The following is a 14,837-nucleotide window of genomic DNA, read 5'->3' on the forward strand; positions in this document are numbered from 1 at the left end:
TGAGCAACTTTGCAATTCATTGAGGGAAAGATGGTGTGGGTGAGGCTCTGAATGCGAGGGAGACGAGAGAATCAGCGATTAAACCGGTCACCAAGCTCGGCAACCAGTTCAGAGAGTTTGAGAAGGGGATCAAAATGAAGCAAGCCGGTAGAGCTGTCCTCACCTGTTCTAAAGATATATACTGCACCATATTTCCTTTGGACACATTTCCTTTGTACTATAGCAGACACTCACTGGTTAAGACACACCAGGGTAAGGTTTGCAGATTTCATAATGAAACGCCATAAATGTTCGTACCCCACTCCTCTGCCGGATTCTCTCCCTGCCTCAGTCTCCCTGCCTCGACCACACCTTTATCCATCTTTAAATCCTACCTACCTGAAATCCTACTTCTTCGACCGCACCTCTGGTCACCTCCCCCCTCTCCCTCTCTCGGTGTCCAACTGTGCTGCACTCCGAGACGTAAATTTCACTCCATCATTTCACAATGAACAGGAGGTTACAGTTCCATTGAACAGAGACATCACCCTCTGTACTCTAGTACACTGCACAGTAACACCATAAACACTTACATTGGCTGAAATTATACTGTATTTCCACATGACCTGTCCTGATGGGAGGTTGCTCATAACTGGACAAAAGAGCAATGAATCTGTTTTGATTTATTTCATTGACAAAACTTTTATTACTAGACAGAAATGCGATGCTGTGATGGGAGGACAGTAGGGTGAGATTTCTGTAAGGATAATATTAATAATAATTAATGATACAGCACCTTTCATGTCGGGAGTACGTCCCAAGGCGCTGAAAGTGTAATGACTGTGTGTTTAGTGGGCAGATGCATTTAGTAAACGAGTAAGAAGTTCTATCGAAACGAACAAAAAAAATCATTGTATTGGTTGTGCATGATCATAATAAATAATTTTAATAAACTTTTTTAAGAATAATTTTTTTTTAATGATGCTTTATAACTCTAAGTCACTTCCCTCCATGAACTGAACCAAAAAAAAACACAGTAAGGCAGCAGGAATGCAGAAGAGAACACAACTGAGTAGAAAAACAGAAAACCTGGATATTGTTATCTTAACTGTGCGTTATTTAATGGAATGTGCTTTGCAGATAGTTCCTTGTTCAGCTCAAGAAAAAAAAACAGCAAAAGCATAAAAATAATTGAAAAATGGAAAGAAGAGTTCTCAAGCAATCATTTCTCACTATTGCGGCTAAGAGAATTCTTTTCAAAGTTAATGTTCTAGAAATTAAACAGGTGCATTTGTGTAGAAGTAAGTACTTAACCTTGGATCTGATCGGTAGGATAGATCTTAAGGCCGGAAGTTCTATTTTATAGCTGTATCTATTTGAAGGATTCCTGCTACAGAATGATAAGACTCTGGGGGCTGGGAGTGAGAAATTGAGAATTAATCTGAGAGGAACTGCATTAACAAGGGCTTGTCGATTACAGAACAGCTATTCCAAACCAACTTGGGAAATCGTAAAGTATAGTACAGCATATCCACTGCAGGCGAATTGCCGGCATTATATCAAATGCTGTATGAATCACAGCTCTCATGTGTTAGTTACCCTTTTCCATTTCAAAATAGGATGTCAATACCTTGCTCTCCACACGCCTCTTCACATGTATCGCAATTCTTACATTAGGTACAGGATCTTTCATGCCGAGAGGACGTCTCAAAGAGTTTCTACTGTAATACAATTGAATAGTTCCTTTCATGTCGGGAGGATGTTCCAAGGTGCTGTAACAGCCATGATGTGAATGATCGATTTTATCTGCGGGATTATTGGCAAGACCACTGGGAGAGAAACTCACATTTTTTTTGAATATTGCCATGGGATCTTTAACGTCCACCTGAACAGGCAGACAGGACCTAGGTTGAATGTCTCATCTGTAGAACGACACCTAGGGTACCGGCCTAGGTTATATGTTCCAAGGTCCAATGTAAGGTCTTGATCCCACAACCATCTGACCTAGAGCCGAGGGTACTACCAACTGAGCCAGGCAAGACAATGCTGTCCGCGAGTCATACCTGGTGCAGACTGGTTGCTGTATTTGCCCACCTGACAACACTTCATTTCTAATTATATTCTCAATGGGGTATCTTACATATGTGGAAACCCAGCGCCATTCTGAAGAGTATCAAAACCAAATCAAAGTACCCAGATATGGATGGAAAACCTTTACCTGTCTGGCATGGAGACACACCCTGTTCACCTAAGGTCAGAAAGAATCAGGGTCAAGTTGGCAAGACTCAAGGCTTGAGTAGTCCAACACATGCTTTGAGGCTTTGCTGGAGTTTAACCCAGGTTGGCATCGCAGTAAGCATCGTCTACCCAGCTTCCCGCTGTTTGTCCATTCGGGTTTTGGCCTTCAGGAACAGGAGTAGGACTTTCAGCTCCTCGAGCCTGTTCCGCCATTCTATTAGATCATGGCAGATCTGTACCTCGACTCCAATTACCTGCCTTTGCTTCATATTCCTTGATATCCTTACCTAACAAAAATCTATCCATCTCGGTCTCGAAAATGTGAATGGATCCAGCATCCACTGCCCTTTGGGGGAGAGAGTTCCAGATTTTCACTGCCCTATGTGTGAAAAAGGTTCTACCTGATTTCACTCCTAAATGGCTAGCTCTAATTTCAAGATTATGTCCCTTTGTTCTGGATTCCCCCACTAGGGTTAACAGGTTTCATCTACATATGTTCAGCTAAAATATTTTGAACACAAATGGGAAGGGAAGAAGTCACTTAGGCATAACCCGTCTAAGAACAACAACAACAATTTGCACTTATATACCGCCCTTCACACAGGATTACGTCTGGGGGCGCTGAAAACTAACAATCTTCTAATACACGTAGAAATAAGTTCATCTCTTAAAAGATAACAACTTGCATTTATATAGCGCCCTTCATACCGGATGGCATCTCGGAGCGCCTAAAAGATAGACTTTCTACAAGTGTAGTGCATGTGTGCAGCACTGAAAACAGAGAGGCCCTTAGTTACCATGGCCAGAAAGCATGGATTTTTTTGTGTGTGTGCAGTCATATTTTCCTGACTAACAGTGACATTTGGAAGCTCCTCAAATAAAAACTCCAAATAGACTACAAGTGGCATGTGGCTGAGTTCAGAACAATGGGGCGTGACCTCGACAACTGGATTACCAAGATGTCTTATCCAACGCAATCAGATGCTGTGTCCACGGACAGGCCGGGTACACTGACTTTCTGAGGATTAATAAGTAAATGGAAAGAGATTTGACTGTATATTGTATGGGCGAAACACGCCAGTTGTGCCCAACAGTGCCGCCCAAAAAGTCGTGGATCGATAACCAAATTATTATTTTTTTTCAAAGGGATTATTACCCCCAGAAAAGCGATCCGCCAATTGACCAACAACCGGGTTCCTACTTCCTGCTAGATTAACAGAAGTGTGTGGAGTAAGGAAACTTGCCTAAAGTTTCACCCTGCCTGGGAATCAAACCCAGGTACTCTCGCTTGCGAGGCGAGTGCTCTAATCAATACGCTACAGGACTCCACTTAAGGAACTTAATGACGTTCCTTCCAACAGCCCGCCCGTCCCTATTGATCTCTCATGTTTATCCAACTCATTTTCTGCACAGCTGACTGTATGTTGCTGGACTATGGGTGGGATGAGTTGAAGAGTAAAGAGCTTAAAAGAAAACTCAGACATTGGTATAACACTTTGTTACAACCCCAACCCTAAAAAAGATGGTGATATCTGTGCCACTTTAGCCCTCAAAAGGATATACGCTTCCACCTAATTTATAGCAGATCAGTTTCCTTAATAGAAATAACACTGTCTCTTGACCTCTTACAAGGCGGCTCTCTGCTTTCAGTGCTTCTTGCTAGTCATACAGATGAGAGAAGTTCATTCGTGGAATCTTTCTCCTTCTTCTCCTCGCTTTGATCGATGTCGATAACCTGGGAGGTCACGGGTTTGACACCCGGGTCCTCGGACTCGATGAACTGAGTCCTGTTGTTCTCCTCTACTTCCACGTATTTGCCTCCAGGAGGTTGGGTGGATTTGAAAACATCTTTAAAGGGATCCTTCAGCGCCTTGTCTGGGCAGAATAGGTAATCATAGAGGGCAGCTGCCACTATTCCACCTATCAAGGGCCCCACCCAGTAAATCTGCAGGGAAACAGGAAACGAAAAAGACACCATGAAAAGACGAATGCTCCTCACCCTCCCCCAAACTCACTGAGCCAGTGTGCAACCTTGGCGCCCGGTATGATAATAATAATCCTTGCATCTGATAAAGTACATTGTCACGTCATTGAGATGCCTCAAAGAGCTTCACAGAATACACTGGATAGGGAAGTGACCGCGTACATTGTGGGCAAAACAATCCCTGGCTCACAGGCTGATGCTGCCCGCTGATCACTCGCTCTCGGTCTCCGCCTGCGCGCTTTGGCTGCCACTCTGACCCAAACTGCTCCCTCTGAAAATGTTCCTGATCCTAACACCTCCCCACTCCCCCACACTCTGCTACTCCCACTCTGTCCTGGCGCTCCGAGACATTAAAGGAGTGTCTTGTGGAGGACTTGTGGAAGACTTGTGGAGTCCTGTAGCTCAGTGGTTAGAGCACTCGCTTTGCAAGCGAGAGACTGGAGTTCAATTCCAGGCAGAGGGCGAAATCTTGGGCAAGTTTCCTTACTCCACACAGAGCCTAATAATAATCCCTCCAAAACCAAAAACAATAATAAATTGGTCATTTTCAATCTACGACTGTTTGTGGGACAATGCTGTGCGCAATTGGCTGCCGCGTTCGCCCACAAATATACAGTCAATTCAATTTACAGTGTGTTCTGTGAAGCGCTTTGGGACATCCTCCCGACGTGAAAAGCGCTATATCAAATGCAAGGATTATTATTATTATTAACCTATATAAGTGAAGGGCGCTATATAAAAGCAAGTTGTTGTGTAAAGTGTAGTGACTGTGTATTTACTTGCATCCTTTCTGTTCAGTTATACGACTCCTCGCAATGTTGATTCTTTATTGCTGCGCCTTATTTCGGTGCCTTGGGATGTACCCCTGACGTGAAAGGTGCTATACAAATATAACTTGTTGATGTTGCCTCCACAAGCTGCAGGTCATTTAGAACTCTGCAGCTCGTGTACTGTCCCGCACCAGGCTTCGGGACCACATCACTCCCACCCTCGCTCGCCTCCACTGGCTCCCCATCCCCTAGAGGATTGATTTCAAGATCCTCATCCTCACCTACAAGGCCATTCACGGCCTTGCTCCCTCCTACCTCTCCGACCGACTATCCCCCTACTTACCTGCCCGTACCCTCCGTTCCTCTGGCTCCGGTCTGCTCCACATCCCCCGCCCCAACCGCCCTACCATCGGTCGCCGGGCCTTCAGCCTCTCAGCCCCGAGGCTCTGGAACTCCATCCCCCAGTGCCTTCACCGCTTCCTCCCTTTCCTCCTTCAAGGCCGGTCTCAAGACCTTTCTCTTTGACCGTGCCTTCAGCTCCCCTCTCGACTCTCTACCCCCTCCTCGCTCCCTTCCCTCCCCTCACCTCACCCTGACCATTTCCCCCCTGCTCGGGTCCTGACCCAACTGTACAGCGCCTTGGGACGTCCTCCCGACGTGAAAGGCGCCCTATAAGTGAAATCTTGTTGTTGTTGTTGTTGATGTTGCTGGAGTAACAAGGTATTTTTAGAAATAGTTTAAGTAAGACTTTACAAGAACCGAGAAGTGAGTTTTGGTGTGTTTGTTGATGCCCCAGTTAGGCCTGGTTGGCCTGGCTAAGTTCAACAAGACTCCACTTTGAATAGAAGGACTGTAGGGAGGGAGTATACAGTAATTACATTAGTTTCACACCTTTCACGTCAGGAGGACGTCCCAAGGCGCTGGACAGAGTTTTGGACCCGAGCTGGGGGTCGGGGTCGGGGAGGGTGTCCTAAACCCCGGGTTTCCGGAATTTGCACCAAGGTGGACAGGGCGCGAAATGGAGAGATTAAAAATTCTGCAGGCCCACGTGCATGTAGATTCCCTCCAGCCCACCTCTTCTATTACCCGCCCCCACCTGACTGTCCTTGCCAGCATTCAGTGGCCAGGAATATCGTCTTTGACTCACTATGCTCAAATTGGCTGTCGTATCCAACCACAAAATACACAGTCACTACAGTGCATCCCTTGAAGTGTTTTGTGTACATCTCGACGACGTGATGAGGCACTATTCCAAATGCATTGCTATATACTATGTTATAATATATAAGCTAAGGTGTCTCATGGTGTAGTGGAGTAAAACACTCGTCTCGCAAGTGAAAGGACCTGGGTTCGATTCCCGGGCGGGTCAAAACCTTAGGCAAGTTTCCTTACTCCACACGTCTCTGTTCACCTGGCAGTAAGTAGCAACCGGTTGTTAGTCAATTGACGGATCGCCAAACAAATGGTCACTCAATCCTTTACTGTTTGTGCGCAATTGGCTCCCGTGTTTCGCCTAATCAATTCACTTTGCAATATATTCTTTGAAGCGCTTTGAAATGACTGAACAACGTGATAAAGTGCTATATCAAATGCAAGGATTATTATTATTATTATTATTATTAGAACAAATTACCCAATGGTTTTCCCATTTTCCCATAATGACTGCTGGTCCAAAGGATCGGGCTGGGTTCATGCTGGAACTAGTGTAGTCAATCTATGAAAGGAAAAGAAAAGTTTAGGTTAGGATGTCCTAAATAAAAATTCCTGAAAAACAATACGAAGAAGATCATAAGCTACCAATGTCATGGTGGATTCATGTGAGATACAAGACTTACGGCGAACATGTGCCCAATAGCCACAGAGAAACCGATCGCCAAAGCAGATGAACCTTTGAGGTCTTCACGTTTGGGATCGCAAGTGGCAAAGATGGTAAGCACCAGCTGAAAGGTTATGAAAATCTCCACCAGCAAACCATGGCCGGCTGACAGCTGCTTATTTACCTGAAATATAAAACAAAAGGTAAGTCATATCACACGGAAACAAAACGCATAGCACCTAAGTGTGTTATTTATAGTCTTTATAGTCTTACTCAACTACAACAGAACAACAGCAACAACAAGATTCCATTTATAGAGCAACGTATAGGACCTGTTTGACGCAGAATTGCTTTGCAGAGTGGCAGTCGTGGGCCCCAAGCAAGAGAGAAAGGGAGGGGGAGGTGACTGTAGGCCCAGTTGAAGAGGTAAGTCTTAAGGCAGGATTTAAAGATAGATGAAGGGGCGAAGGGATTGAGACTTCTCTTTTTGTCGTACGATCTTTAACGTTCACAAAATAAGGCAGGAGAGACCTTGGTTTTGTGTCTATCCGAAGGACAGCGCCTGTGATAAAGCAGTGCCCCCCAGCACTGCACTGGAGCATCAGTCTAGACTAAATGAGTTCAAAGTCCTGCCGTGGGCCTTGAACCTACAACCGTCTGACCCAAGAGGCGAGCGAGTGCTACCAATTGAGCCAGGCTGACACCTGCGTTTGATCCACAGCAACTATTTCTTCCCCTTTAGTACTTGTAGCATAACATAGATTTGGTCCTTAAATGCACGACTGTTTGTGGGACACTGCTGTGCGCAATTGGCTGTCGTGTTTCGCCCACAAAATATACGGTCAATTCACTTTACAACATATTCCGTGAAGCGCCTTGAGAGGTCTCGACGAGGTGATAAGGCGCTGTATCAAATGCAAGGATTATCATTATTATTATTATTGCCTGGAGTTCGTTACCTTGGTAACTCCCAGTCCACCTGCGACGCTAGAAGGCGTGATGAGGTAGAGGATTCCTGCTCCAGTAATGGCGCCGAGACACTGGGCAACAACGTAGAACAATCCCTTGGCAAGGCTGAGCTTCCGGGTGCAGACCATGGCTGCTGTGACAGCAGGGTTAACGTGACCCCCACTAATGTGTCCAAAGCACTGCACCATGGTAGCGATGCTGAGTCCGAAACACAGCGATACGAGCACCAGGTCCATGGGCTGGTCCTTCCCATTCCACCTGATGGTGGAGCCCAGGCTGAGCAGCACGAAAATAAGCATCGCCAGGAACTCTGCAGAGACTGCTTTCCAGAACGGTTGTGTCCAGATCCCTTTAAACGCTGTCATGATCGTCTCACAGTTGCACAGCTGTGAGCACTTCCTGCGGTAAAGGAAAAAAACACAAACAGACAATCTAAGTCTTAGGAAGTGAATGTCTTTAATGTTAATAATCCTTGCGTTTGATATAGCTCCTTATCGTGTCTTCGAGACGTCTCAAAGCGCTTCACAGAATATTCACTGTAAAGTGAATTGACTGTATATTTGTGGGCAAAATGCAGCAGCCAATTGCGCACAGCAGTGTCCCACAAACAGTCGTGGATTCAGTGGCCAAATTTTTTTAAGGGATCAGAGGTACACTGAAGTAGCAAATCTCAGCTTTTTGTGATTTGACTTAGAATAATTGTCATGGATTTGATCTAGCATCAATGATATAGCATCTATAGCAACATTTGTTATGTTACGATCACACTGGATTTACAGTACTTACAAGGAGTTGCAGAGTCGTGACTGTGTATTTGTTGGCAGCCAACACCACCACCACAACAAGAAGCATTGAAAACTTTCATGCAGGTTATAGTCTCAGAGCACAGTGTGCATACAACAATATCCCACAAACAGCCAAGGCGGGAGGCTGTGTGCAGGGGGTGGGATTGATCAATTTTATTCAGGGGATTATTACCAAGGCCACTGGGAGAGAAACTCCCTTCTCTCTGTAACATCCACCTGAACAAGCAGAAGGTACCTTGTTTTAAAGTCTCATCTAAAGGGTGGCATCTCCGACCCTCCCCCCTCACCCCCACCCACCACCCACCACCCAGCATTGGAGTGTCAATCTAGACTACTTGAGTTCCAAGTCCCGATGTGGAGTGCATTGTAAGCAGGATTTTCACCACAGTGCTTGGTAACCATCCCCCGAATCTCTTGTGTTCATATGTTCCAGTGGAATTTAATTTGTGCTTTGCCAATTTACTGCACAAAATGTTCAAACAAAATGCTTGCAGTTCTTTGGTGAGATGTTTAAAGTTATCTTAAGGATCTGTGTTTCATACTGACACACAATACTTCTGACCTGCCATCTGTGCATCACCCACAAAACAACGTTTGCACAGTAACTGGGCTTAAAATTCCTTCGCAGGGGGAATCAGACATTCTCCATACCAACTGTCATTCAATGGATTGCTAATAACATTCTGAAAGGCTTATTGATAGGAATAAAGTGAGATTTGGAGAGAGAGAGCTGCTGCTTAAGTTACTTCATTATTAAATATTTATATATATTTTAAAACTCAGAAGAATGTTGCCCTCTGGAATTCCATCCCGGAATCCCTCCAACTCCTTCGCCCAAGAAACGTCTCATGATGCATCTCTTGGTCTGCACTTTGGGTCACCTTTCTACCACCCTCCATCATCCAACTCCGCTTTGAGACTTTCAATGCGCTGTACGAAAGTAAATTGCATTTTATTGAAAACCTGTTAAAAAAACACAGCAGCAATAAAATCCTATTTTAACTTTCCACATGAAAGAATAGGGCTACACTTCACTGGGTTTTGATTGCCCTTATTTACGCAGCGAGGTCAAGAATTCAGCAAAAATTTACTGCAGAGCAATGTTAGTTACTCATTACATGGGATATGAGTTGTGATAGAAGTCAATTACACCGAGCCGTCAATTGGTGCCTTGCACCGCTCTCTGCACAGCTAGTAATAGACCCAAATGGAGTTCTGACCTGAGATTGAACTTCAGGTAAAGTACAGGAGATGAAAGGTTTGAGAGTCTGTGAATCAAAGCGGAAAATATTTTATGGGATCCATATACATCCTCAGATGTCTCAGTCAGGCTGTAGACCACACCTAAAACGCTGTGCTCAGTTCTGGTCACTGCCACATATGGGTTCTGCCCAACCCCTAGAGGCAGTGCAGAGGAGAGCGATGAGGATGATCCCCAGTGTTAGGGATAATGAGCAACAATTGAGCCAATTTGAGCAACAACAACAACAACAAATTATATTGGTACAGTGCCTTTCATGTCAGGAGCTGGACAGTAAGGGGGGGCTAGGATCAGGAGAGGTGGAGGGCAGGGAGGGTGGGGTTAGGAGGGTGACCACAATTATGGTCGAAGAGGAGGGTCTTGAGAAGTGCGATGAAGGAGGCAAAGGAGGAGCCAGGTGAAGGGCCTGTATAACTTTGAATAGCACCACAGGATCTTTAACATCCACCTGGAGAGGCAGATGGGACCTCAATTTAACGTCTCAGCTGTTAGGAATTTTGTTACCGGTCACCACTCAATGTGTACCTCTCAGCAAGGCTAGATTCCCCCACCACCTGAGCAAAAGGAGATGGTCCTAATTGTTTTCCACCACACGTCACCTCCTCTGTGCTCTTCCTTAAAGCATCCTCTATCCTTATCTCAGCTGCTAAATGTGAAGAGGTCCTGGACTTCTTCATATCGAAAATAGACAACATCCACTTGGCTGTTTTCTCTTCCTTCACCGACCCCCCACTCCCTGCTCACCCTCTCAACCTCTCCCTTGTCTTCCAGAATTCCTATTTCCTCCTCTACTGTTGCAACCACTGTTACCCGCATTTTTACCTCATCCCTCGAAACCGTCATCAATCAGATAAAACTTACGATGACACGCAAATTTATTTTTCTTCCTCCAGTCACAACCCCAGTCCTACCAACCTTCTGACTGTCTGACATCAAGGCCTGAAGGAGTGCTAACTTTCTGCAGCTGAATATGGACAAGATGGAAGCCATTCCCCTTGGCTCCCATTAATGTCTTCTCACCTGTGGTTCTGAAATCCTTAACCTTCCCTGCCTATTCCTTGGACTCACCAAACCTGTGTGTAACTTTGATGTTAGGTTCCATCCCCAGTTATCCCTCCTACCCTGCATCCAGTGCCTGACCAGGAAGATTTTCCTCCACGTGCGTTACATTGCCCGTCTTTGCTCCTATTTTCCTTCAAATGCTGCTGAAACCCTCAATCAGGCTTTTGCCACCTCCAAAGTCGATGCTTCCAATGGACTCCTCTCCGGTCTCTCCAGCTCCACTATAAACAAGTTTCAAATGGTTCAAAACTCTGCCTCTCATGTCCTCACCCATACCAGGCTCTGCACCCCCATCATCCCAGTCCTTGCCAGGCTCCACTGGCTCCCTGTTGCAGAACAGATCGATTTCAAGATGCTCACTCTCACTTTCAAATCTCCTCACTCCCTGGCACCTCCTTACCTGTGTGAGCTGCTCACACCTGGCTCTACCTTTTCCCTTTGCTCAGCTGGCCAGGTCTGCTGCACGTCCCTCGTCCACTCCGCTCCACCATTGGTGGCTGTGCTGCTAGCCACTACGCCCGAACCTCTGGAACTCCTTGCCTCAATCTCTCAGTCTTGCCCCCTCTCTGCCTGTCTTCGAATCACACCTGAAGACTTTCCTCTTCCATCACGTCTTTGGTCACCTCCCCACCCCCACCCCTGGGCTCGCAACAAGCCACAACTCCATTTATGGGGGGATGGGGGAGAGGAGGGAGAGTTGGCTTTAAAAATAACAACAAAGCAATCTGCATTTATAGCACCCTTCGTGCCAGGCAGAGAGTCGGAGTGCTCAACAATGGCGTGGTTTGATGCGGTGGAGAAAGGGGAGGTACGATCTGAAGATTGGCACAGAGGGCACGAGGTGGAGGGAATGTCTTGAACATCAATCGACTAGAATATGTGATGCCCTCTCACAGTTTTTTTTAAACAGAAGTTACGCTACAATTACACTGGACTTGTTGTGGCATTGAAACAACAACAGATTATATTTGTATAGTGCCTTATGCATCGTGAGGATGTCCCGAGATGCTGATAACTTATAACAACTTATACTGATATATTGGGAGCTTTGTCCACACAGAATAATGTCTCGAAAAGTATAGGAGTCAAAGAGCAATCTTAAAACATCAAAGTACTCAAATTGAAACAGTCTCTTCTCCTAAACAACCCCCCACACTGCCACCTACCCACACACACGTGTGCAGAGACCTTAGGCAATAAAAGGGGGAGGGGAGGAATTAATAATAATCCTTGCATTTGATATCGCGCTTTATCACCTCTTCGAGACGTCTCAAAGTGCTTCACAGAATAGACTGTGAAGTGTAGTGACTGTGTATTTTATGGGCGAGACGCGGAAGCCAGTTGCCCGCAGCGGCGTCCCACAAACAGTCGTGGATTCAGAGACTGAATTACGATTATTTTGAAAGCTTGTCAATTTCACGATTTCAGAAATTTAAAAAAAAACAATTTGCCAACACCAAGAACTGCATTCACATAGACCTTTCACGTCGGAAAGACATCCCTGGTCTCAGTAAACAGCAGAAGATCTATCCACAGAAGATCTATCCACAGTCCCACTCTGTCAACCGGTCTCTTTAGACCTCAAGCACTCACTCACTTCAACCCGACGCTACTTTTACGACGAGTTTTTTAAAAAAAAGTTTCACAACTCCTGGCCAACGCGCAAAGCGAACTTTTAGGTCAGATGTCACTTAGTGTGAGCGATCTTCTCTGTTCTTATCAACGTGAAAACCAGTCACAAAAGCTGGCCCGCATTCAACAAAGTACTTGGCATTAAATGTGTAAAACAACAGCAACAACTCAAATTTATATTGCTCCCCTCATGTAGGTGAGCGTCCTAGAGCGCTTGACAGTGGCGGAGAACGACACGGAGGCAACAATCTCATTAAATTCATCACCAACTGCGAACCATCCACAGATACTGCCCTTCTCCCACCCCTCCCCCCACTCCACCCCCCCCACCCTCCCCCACCCAAAACAGGGCTGAAAATTAAGCTATAACCTCTGAACATCAAAAAAATATGCAAAAAGCCAATGTATATATATATATAAAAAACAGGGCTGTAACCCTCCATATCAGTCGCATTCATCAATGTTCAGCGATTGGAAACCCCACAAGAAATTATTTCAAAAGCTTTTTTTTGTGTGTGGCAGGATTGTGTTAATAATAAATAATAATAAATAATAATAATACCTGTGTGAGGAGGGCACTGCGGGGCTGTGGCTTGTGTGCACAGAGGAGATGAGTGGCTGTGGCTCTGGATCAGGCTCAGAGTCAGGCTCTCCTCCCAGGCGTGAAGGGAACATTGTAAACGCAGAGACCCAGGCGATCCGCTTTTAATATGCTGCCAGGCTGAGCACGTCACCCCCCCCCGCCCCCCTCCCTCTCCCAACCACCCCACACACCACTACCCTCCCCCAGCTCAGGGCAACACCTGAATAGCCGGGACGGGCGCCCGGAGCAACACAAACGACTCACTGAGACCAGAGAGCAGTGACTAGTGTCTGAGCCCAGCTCAGCTCAGCCTGGTGTCACTCACTGTCTCTGACCCCCACCCCACCACAGTGACTGAGCCCAGCCCAACCTCCTGCGTTCACTGAGACCTAAGACCCATTACCACCCTGTTGTAAGAATGATGATAATAATCCTTGCACTTGACGTAGCCCCTGTTCGCGCCTTCGAGACGTCTCAAAGCGCTTCACAGGATATACTGTAAAGTGTAGTGACTGTGTGTTTTGCGGGCGAAACGCAGCAGCCAGTTGCGCACGGCAGCGTCCCACAAACAGTTGTGGATTGAAGTGACCAAATTATTATTATTGTTATTATTTTGGATGGATGATTACCCCTGGAAAGCTATCCGCCAATCGACTAACAAGCGGGTTCCTACTTGCTGCCCGGTAAACAGAAGCGTGTGTGTGGAGTAAGTTTATGTGCTGCAATGCACATTATATACTTCACATTATATACTGTAATGTATTTGCTGTAAAGTGTAGTGACTGCGTATTTGTAGGTGCGCAAAAATGGCACACAATTTACATGTAGCAGTGTCGCATAAATGGCCATGAAGTGAGTGACCAATTTTATTTGGGTGATTGTTGGGAGAAACTCCCTTATAATAATAATAATCCTTGCATTTGATATAGCGCTTTTCACGTCTTCTAGACATCCCAAAGTGCTTCACAGAATAATAATAATAATAATAATCCTTGCATTTGATATAGCGCTTTTCACGTCGGGAGGACGTCCCAAAGCACTTCACAGAACACACTGTAAAGTGAATTGACTGTATATTTGTGGGCGAACGCGGCAGCCAATTGCGCACAGCAATGTCCCACAAACAGTCGTAGATTGAAAATGACCAATTTATTATTGTTTTTTATTTTGGAAGGATTATTATTAGGTGTGTGGAGTAAGGAAACTTGCCCAAGGTTTCGCCCTCTGCCTGGAATTGAACTCAGGTCTCTCGCTTGCAAAGCGAGTGCTCTAACCACTGAGCTACAGGACTCCTTTTGCGAATAGAGCCATGGAATCTAACGCAACCCTCAATACTGCAACGGGGTACCTTATACCCTAACCCTAATCCTAACCCTATACCTTATACGATACGATTTCCAAGTCCCGATGTGTGATTTGAACACACACTGACTCAGAGATGAGAGATCTACCGACTGAGCCAGGCTGACACATGGAGAAGGGAAAGGGAGAGCTAGTGATTGACAACATCAAACAGCAAATGAACCTTACCCAAAGATTTCAGCTCTTTGTGGTCCGCACATTTCGAGGCGTTGAGTTGACTGGAAGCAGAAGGCTGGTAGGAAGGCAGCAATCTCCAGTCTAAAAAGTGAGGTGGGGACTGAGCGTGAATGGTGGTTGCCAGGATCTTGAGGTGAGCTAGAGGCTAAGAGTTTGACACGTTTGGGATCTCAATGATGTGAACTTGAACCTTTCGCA

The 14,837-nt window shown here is 45.7% G+C and overlaps 1 protein-coding gene across 1 annotated transcript; it reads right to left on the reverse strand.

Moving 5' to 3' along the window:
* Positions 1-3,796: 3,796 nt before the first annotated feature.
* Positions 3,797-14,744, reverse strand: aqp4 (aquaporin 4). Its single transcript, XM_007895092.2, has 5 exons — positions 14,631-14,744; positions 7,747-8,155; positions 6,807-6,971; positions 6,605-6,685; positions 3,797-4,162 (listed from the first exon to the last, which is right to left on the reverse strand). The coding sequence occupies exons 1-5, from the start codon at positions 14,660-14,662 to the stop codon at positions 3,881-3,883; spliced, it is 969 nt and encodes a 322-aa protein (XP_007893283.1). The 5' UTR covers positions 14,663-14,744; the 3' UTR covers positions 3,797-3,880.
* Positions 14,745-14,837: the final 93 nt, after the last annotated feature.

This window comes from Callorhinchus milii, unplaced genomic scaffold (genome assembly GCF_018977255.1).
Source record: "Callorhinchus milii isolate IMCB2004 unplaced genomic scaffold, IMCB_Cmil_1.0 Scaffold2, whole genome shotgun sequence".
Lineage (NCBI taxonomy): Eukaryota > Metazoa > Chordata > Chondrichthyes > Chimaeriformes > Callorhinchidae > Callorhinchus > Callorhinchus milii.

Coding starts and splice junctions, on each gene's coding strand:
- aqp4 (XM_007895092.2), bottom strand. CDS start 14,662: ATGTGCGGACCACAAAGAGCTGAAATCTTTGG. Junction 6,972..7,746: donor GTGGACTGGGAGTTACCAAG/GTAACGAACTCC, acceptor TTTATATTTCAG/GTAAATAAGCAGCTGTCAGC. Junction 6,686..6,806: donor CTATTGGGCACATGTTCGCC/GTAAGTCTTGTA, acceptor TTCCTTTCATAG/ATTGACTACACTAGTTCCAG.